The 7,851-nt window shown below is 44.0% G+C and overlaps 1 protein-coding gene across 1 annotated transcript in view; it reads right to left on the reverse strand.

Annotated features, from left to right (window-relative positions):
• Positions 1-6,520, reverse strand: part of CEP295 (centrosomal protein 295) — a 45,168-nt gene extending 38,648 nt beyond the window's left edge. The window contains 5 exon segments of the mRNA XM_021381989.1: positions 466-590; positions 1,767-1,967; positions 3,010-3,143; positions 6,314-6,421; positions 6,424-6,520. Of these exon segments, the coding sequence (XP_021237664.1) occupies positions 466-590; positions 1,767-1,967; positions 3,010-3,143; positions 6,314-6,421; positions 6,424-6,505 (650 nt within the window). The 5' untranslated portion in view covers positions 6,506-6,520.

The following is a 7,851-nucleotide window of genomic DNA, read 5'->3' on the forward strand; positions in this document are numbered from 1 at the left end:
TATGTACAAAGCTAAGTATTTAATCAATAGTTGTCAGCTCTACTCAAGCTCAACCATCCCCAAGAGTACACAGCTCAGTTTTCATGCCAGCTCAAAGTTTGGACTGTGTCAAATGCAAGAGGTCCTTTTTTCAAGTGAGTAACTTCCAATCATGACCGGCCTGAGAACACATCGTTACATGTCACTGAAGAGCTGCCAGCCAACAATCTGTGACTGAAAACAGTGAGGTGAAAGGCTCCCTGGCCACTGAGAGTGGATCAGGTCTGTTTGTACACTTGACATCTCAATCTTGGATATAAAACTACAAATGTTATCAGAACTCCTAAGTCTGCCCACAAGCTTGAATACATTAACTCATAACATTTCAAAACTAAACAGCTCCTACCATTAGGAAGTTTGCCTCTCACCATGTAACACCACTGAAGAACATTCTGCGCTTAATGAAACTAAATAACGGTTGCATACCGGGCTTGTTCACAAAATAATTTCTCCTTTTGCAACTTCTGCTCTTTCAAGGCTTTCTTATGTCTCTTCTCTGCTCTTTGCTTCCTTTCCTCTGCTTGCTTTGCCAGGGCTTCTAAATCAGGTTCCTAAACAATAAGGATATTGTGAGCATTTAATACAGGACTTTATTTCTTGTACTATCAGTATCAAGTTAAAAGTTAAATATTTCTAGTAGGAATCAGAAGCCTGAAATTCTTTTCTACCATATTAGAGTAAAAATTCTCTAAATTATCACTTTTTCTTCTCTGCTATCTTCTTTATTCTCTTCTTGTCTATTGCCAACAGCAGAAAATTTACCTCAGCCAATGTAAGCAAATACTGCTGTAGAAATCTTAGCATCTCTCCATCTCCTCATAACGACAGTAATATAAACATGTCTGCACATCTTAGTAAATGCTGATTAATCTGTAAAGAGAAAGCACCTTACTATCTCTTGGCCATTAGTTACAACAATTATGTATCACTGCAAATCTATGGAATTTATGGATTTTCACCCAGCAACCTCAGCAGTTCCTCAAACTGAGTCTACACAGATAGAATTTTGAAACCAAGACGGTTTAAAGCTGCAGAATTAAAAAGCAATGCAGTCTGCAGTCCACGCAAAAGCCTCTGAAGCCCTTAACAATACTTATGTCTGAAGGTCTAAAGAAATGAAGAGAAAAAATAGAAATCTATCTTCTTAAGCATAGAAAAGAAACTGCTAGATGGGAGAGACAAAAGGTTAGACAGCAACTGGCATATTAGAGACAATGTCTCACCATGCGCAGTTTAGTCAAGTACCAAGGTGAACACACCCTATCATGTTAACAAGCGTTACATTGTATATACATACTTCAGGAGTTCTCACAGCAAAAGCTGCAGCAGGTTGGACTGACTGACCATTTAATTTTCCAATCAGGGCAAGCTTGTACAAAACTACTGGAAAAAATAAACATAAAATCTACGGACTCAAACAGGCTTTAAAAATAACTAAATGGGTTATCTATACCTAAATGGCAAACTAAGGATTTCCAACCAGCAAGTGTTGCTATAAATCTTTCCCAACAAAAAGTCACATTCCTTCCCACCAACCACGGTCTCACAGACAAACATCTGCACAAGTAAATATTCCATTCCTTAAGAACTGTCTCTTCACTCCTCAGATATTACAACACTACCATTAAGAATATTAAAAAACAACAACAAAACAACCAAGAAACAGGCAACCTCAGTACTTCTAGAACATCAAGTATTTCTATGACAACATTAACCTGTTTACTTACATTCTCCTTGGCTTGTCGGTGACCCTCACCAACAGCTCTTAAGCTTGATAAAAACAGTTGTTCTAAAGCCTTCATCTTCTCTTCTTGTGCTTTCTGCCATTCAGCTCTCAATGCCTCCTCTAACTGATGTATCTTTTCTTCCCTCCTCTGCTTTACTTTCTGTCTTATCTGCAAGGATATATGCTTCTGCTGCTCTCTAACCTGTAGAAATAGATTTTATGTTTTGTCAGTAACTTAAATGGGTGCAGTGTGTTTTTCAACAAGTATTTCCGTAACACACTCTACTCATGTCTTTCCACTTATCTACTTTTACATTAAAAATCTATCCAGAAAATGCCTTAAATTTGCTATCAGCCTTTTCCAAAATAATATATTCTAAATTTAATCTTCATTAAAAACTTCACTTAAAGTGAACGAGCAACATACAGCTGACATGAAAATGCAAAAACTACTTGGAAAAGCCTTCTTGCCAAAAATACAATGCAAGAACTTAAAGACTTACTACAGTGCAACACACTCTAAAGAAACTAGGAACTGTACAGCTCAATTAAAGCTTGTTTACTAAGTTTGTTTTCCACTTTACTTTGTCAGTAGAACTCTCTTCTCTGAACAGATGTACGTGCAAGAAAAAAGACATCTTAAAGAACATTAGTGTATACCATTTTTGAAGATAGGAAAGACTGGAACAGCTTGTACAGGACAGAACAGACGAAGGCTGGGGAAGGAAAGAAATATTTAAAAAAAGGAAAAATAGCCTTCTGCCTTAACAGCAGCACAGAATAACAAAAATGGAAGAAAAATAAGATGATGAACAGGCAGGTAATTCTAAAAGGAGCAATATTTAAAGCATCGAGAGCTGTGACATTATAACAATTTGGCTGATCAAGTGAAAAGCTGTAAAGTTCTTTATTTGCCTCAGCTGGCTTATTTGTGCTCCACTATGTGAAACATCAGTAGAAGACAGATGTGCACACTGACTGCCAACAAACAAGCAAACAAAGAAACCATGGTGCAGTTGGCAGGGAAGTAGTAGCTCTGGAACAGAGGCCCACGTCAATGTAACAGAGAAGGTACCCACAACAGAAATAGGCATGTACTAGTAAATAAACATGGCAATGGAAAGTAATTCACAAGCTAAATGTAAGCCTAATATTATTACAGAGCAGATGCTAGTTTATATGAAATAAAATTTACAATTTATTTTCCGTTATGAAACAGACAACTTGCAGAAATAGAGGCATACTTGCTGCAGCCTCAGTTTTCTTCTCCTTTCATACTCTTCTTTCAGAAGCATGGTTTCCTCATTAGGACTAAGCCTCAGTTTCCCAACTTTTGACACCTTCCTCTTCATCTTCGGAAACACAGAATAATCAGTTCCTATAGGATAATGGAAAACAGAGATTTGGGAATAAGTGACATAAGATAGCTATAGAAAAAAACAGCTATTGCCATAATCTTACAAATCTATCGTGGTACTAGGAGTATGAGCTGCAACTGTTCACACCTGTTCCATTTGTATTCAAGAGCTCTGCCAGCCCCAAAAGGCAGCTCTATGAACTACTATGTCATGCAATCTACTGTAGGGAACCTGCTTTACAAGGGGAGTAGGACTCGATGACACCCAGAGGTCCCTTCCAACTCCCATGATTCAGTAACTCTATGTAGCAAACTCCGCAATGGTATTACTTGCACAACATACACTATGGACTAAAAAGTCACACCTGAAAGTGAAGAGCAAGCACCATTCCACTCCCTGGAAGCCAAAAAGCTACCACAACCCACACCACATAACTAAAGCAGGCTGGTCACATCTTATATTGACTTATACTGAAATATCATAGAATCACAGAATGGCCTGGGTTGAAATAGAACCTCAAAGATCACCTAGTTTCAACTCCCCTGCTGAGTGCAGGGTCGCCAACCACTAGACCAGGCTGCCCAGAGCCACGTCCAGCCTGGCCTTGAATGCCTCCAGGGATGGGGCATCCACAACCTCCTTGTGCAACCTGTTCCAGCGCAATATTAGCATAACAACAGTGACATAAGATTCAGAGACTGTTCACACAGCCGACTGCAGCCCAGAGTTTTCTTTTCTGCCTTGAAGACTATGAAGCCACAGCAGCAATCTCCAAGTGTTTCAGGAGAACTCTAAAATCACTTGCTGACAATGTTTTATTTGAGTTTTCTTAAGCAGCCATTTCAAATTAGATTTCCCTGTAGATTATACTGCGGAGCCCAGATCTGCTAGTTTTGCAGATCATTTCCTATTTTCCTAGGGATTATTCCATCATTCCAAATCAGGTGAGGTGTAAAAATGGAATAGCTATACACAAAATATTAAGATAATTAATATACATACAATTTATAGATATATAAATACATAAAAATACATGTATAAATACAAATACAGAAAACATAGGGTTATTAAGCTACAAAACCCCAAGTTCAGCACAGGATAAACAGGGAGAGAAAGTTGTGGTTCCTGCCAGCCACTCCTTATTTATCTGTTGAGGTACAAACCAAGTTTCACAGAATCACAGAATTGTAGGGGTTAGAAGGGACCTCTGGAGATCACTGAGTCCAACCCACTGCTAAAGCAGGTTCCCTACAGCAGATGACACAGTGAAGTGTCCAGGTGGGTCATGAATATCTCCAGAGAAGGAGACTTCACCACCTCCCTGGCAACCCTGCTCCAGCGGACCATCACCCTCAAAGTCAAGTTCTTCTTCACGCTTACACGGAACTTCCTGTGTTCCAGCTTTCTCCTTTTTCCCCTTGCCTCGCTACCGAGCACTACTGCAGAGAGCCTGGCCCCATCCGTTTGACTCCTGCTCTTTAGGTATTCATAAACAGTGATGAGATCTCCTCTCAGCCTTCTCTTCTCCAGGCAGAACCGCCCCAGGTCTCTCATCCTTTTCTCATTCAGGACATGCTCCAGGCCCATCGCCATCTTTGCAGCCTTCCACTGGACTCTCTCCGCAAGTTTCTTGTCTTTCTTGAACTGGGGAGCTCAGCACTAGACACCACTCCAAACGTGGCCTCACCAGGGCAGAATAGAGGGGGAGGATCACCTCCCTCGACCTGCTGGCCGTGCTCTTTTCGATGCACCCCGGGATACACTGGCCTTGTCCACCAGGGCACACTGCTGGCTCATGGCCAACCTGCAGCTCATCAGGACACCCAGGTCCTTCTCCTCAGAGCTCCGTAGCAGCAGATCAGCCCCTAGCCCATGGGTGTTCAACCTTCTGGCTTGCCTAGGCCACACTGAGTAAAGAGGAACTGAACAGGGCTGCATATACATAACGTGCTCCAAAAGTAATGCCTCCTGTTTATTTCCACAGAAACTACAACTAATACAAAGAGCACAATAACACTACCTGGTAGAACAAATTCTCACCTACAAAACAGTATTCTTCAACATAGTCACCACCATTAATTGTGTATTTTCAGCAGTGACAAACAAGAGCCTGCATGCCACACTCATAAAATCCTGCACGAGCAAAGGTGACCCACTGTTGCCACTGCTGAAATGCACCAACCACTGCCCCACCGTGCTCACATCCACTGTTTGGTCTCCATAGAAGGTTCAGCAAGCATCAATGAATGCCAGTGGGTGCCATAGTTTCCACATGGAGAAATTCAATGACACACTTTTGTTTCATCCACACTTCCACGTCAGATATCTTTTTATCAGACTGCCTCTCTGTTGCCATCTGTCACACAGGAAAAAAATGTAATGGGATATTGATGGGAAGGCTCATCCTCTGCTGCCATCCCACCAACACCTGCCTCTGACATCACAGCCCGAAAAAATAAAACAGGAGGCATTACTTTCAGAGCAGTACTTGTAAAACATACAATTTTGTTAACACACAAGTAACAAAACATCTTAATTTTTAGTATTTTTCTTAAAACATTAAAAAAAAAAAGTGAGGCACAAAACCATAAAGCTAATGGGATATTTGACTTTGTCAAACGAATGCATCAGTCTTGTTCAATGGAAGTGCTTGTAGACCTCAGTGTGCTCTCAAGGTGTTCATCAGAGATTCCTGATGAGATTTTACTCTTCCTGTACTTCATCTTTGACAACAGTTTGCAGATGTGCGTACTGACAAAAAGAAATGATGCGAATAAGGTGTGGCTGTGAAGAATATTTTTCTCTGGTAAGAGAGGTCTTAATAAAGCCTGGCAAAGAGACACAATCAGATTTCTGAGTTGAATATCTGACTCCAACTCTATACACTCCATTTGAAAAAGCGCAGGCCATGTATTTCTATCAACTGAAAACGGTGCCGCAAACATAAACTGATGATTTTGCTTGGCAATCCACCACCTCCACAGCCCCGGCCGAGCAGAAAGCAGCGGGAAAACACGCAGCAGCTCGCACTAAGGCAGGCTGCTCGCGAACGCTGCCCGGCACAGGCCCCTGCAAGCGCTGCCCGCCCCTCAGCCCCTCACGCCAGCCCTCCTTCAGGGCCGCAAAGCGTCAAGGCTAACGGGAGACCCACCCCTCCACCAGAGAGCCTTGCCCGGAGCACTCCGGTCACCTGGAGCCGGAGACAAAGCGGCTGAAGAGAACCGACGAGGAGGGAGAAGAAGTGGAACGCACCGATGAGCGCAGCCCGCCCCCAGCCGCCTCAACGCCCAACGGCTGCCGCCTCCCACGTTACCGCCAGCGGCCAATCAGCGCGCGCGCGGCGGGAAACCGAGAGTCCCGGCGGGTCTCGAGCTCTGCGCATGCGTAGTACATTCCTCACCCTTCCCGCTCGCCGAGCCGCTCGGTGAAGGGTGACAGTGCGCATGCGCCGCGACGCCGCGCTTAGCGCCGCACAGCGCCTCCTCAGGGCCGGGGGGGTTGTGCAGTCTGTGCGGGTCTGTGGGGTTTGTGGGGTTTGTGCCAGGAGCTCCCTGTGTTACCGTAGGGGTTCCGTGTGTGACACTGCTGGCTCAGCCCGAGGTGGCAGGGATGAGGGGGAAGGCAGGAGCACCACGCTGCTTCCTGGCTTACCTCAGCGTGCCTCACTGCGTGAGTGAAAGGGCTGATTTGGGCTGCGGTTGTGTGGGTTTGGAAGCACCCAGTAGCCTTGGTTTATGAGGAACAGCGAGAGCTTGTTATTCACACTGAGAGAAACAATTCTGCTGCAGATAGGGCTGAAACGAGAGGCTGTGCTAGTGGGCTTCTTTGCATTGAATATTTTCCCAGGGTCTGAGCTGCTGCTTCAAGTAGGGCAGAAATGCTGCTAACAGATTGGGTGCAGGACGTGATCGGCTATCTTATGCTGAAATCATAGTCACAAAACGGCTTGGGTTGGAGGGGACCTTGAAGCCCCAACCCCTGCCGTGGGCTGGTTGTCCCCCACCAGCTCAGGCTGCCCAGGGCCCATCCAACCTGGCCTTGAGCACCTCCAGGGATGGGGCACCACAGCTTCTCTGGGCAGCCTGTGCCAGGGTCTGATCACCCTCTGAGTAAAGAATTTTCCCTGACATCTAATCTGCCCTCTCCCCTCTTTTCATTTAAAGTCATTTTCCTATCCCTACTCTCCCTGATAAAGTCTCTTTCCCTATCTTTGCTGTAGGACCCCTTTAAATGCTAGCGCAAAATATGACTGCTTTCTACAACAGTTTTCTCTATAGATAGGAAGAAGTAATTTTTTACTACCGGCTAACCAGAGAATTAACCCACTGTACTGTGACCTACAGGACCAAAATCAGGAGGGCTGAGCTTACTTCATAAAACTTATGTGCTATTGGTGTATGTGGATGCATGGTTGCATGTGAAACACGCTGAAAATTACAGGATTGCAAAACGAAAGGTGTAAGAATGGAATCATTAAGGTTGGAAAAGACCACTAAGATCACCTAGTTCAACCATCAGCCCACCCCGCACTGTGCCCAATGACCATGCCCCTCAGTGCCACATCTCCACGTTTCTGGAAAACCTCCAGGGTCGGTGATTCTACCATCTCTCTGGGCAGCCTGTTCCAAATAGGAATAGGAATTCCAAATCACTTAGGAAGAAGAGGTTACACAGCGGTTATATATGCTTTTTTTTTTCCCCGTCTTTGCATTTTAGTGCTAAACTGCC

Source organism: Numida meleagris, chromosome 1, assembly GCF_002078875.1.
Source record: "Numida meleagris isolate 19003 breed g44 Domestic line chromosome 1, NumMel1.0, whole genome shotgun sequence".
In the NCBI taxonomy this organism is placed as follows: domain Eukaryota; kingdom Metazoa; phylum Chordata; class Aves; order Galliformes; family Numididae; genus Numida; species Numida meleagris.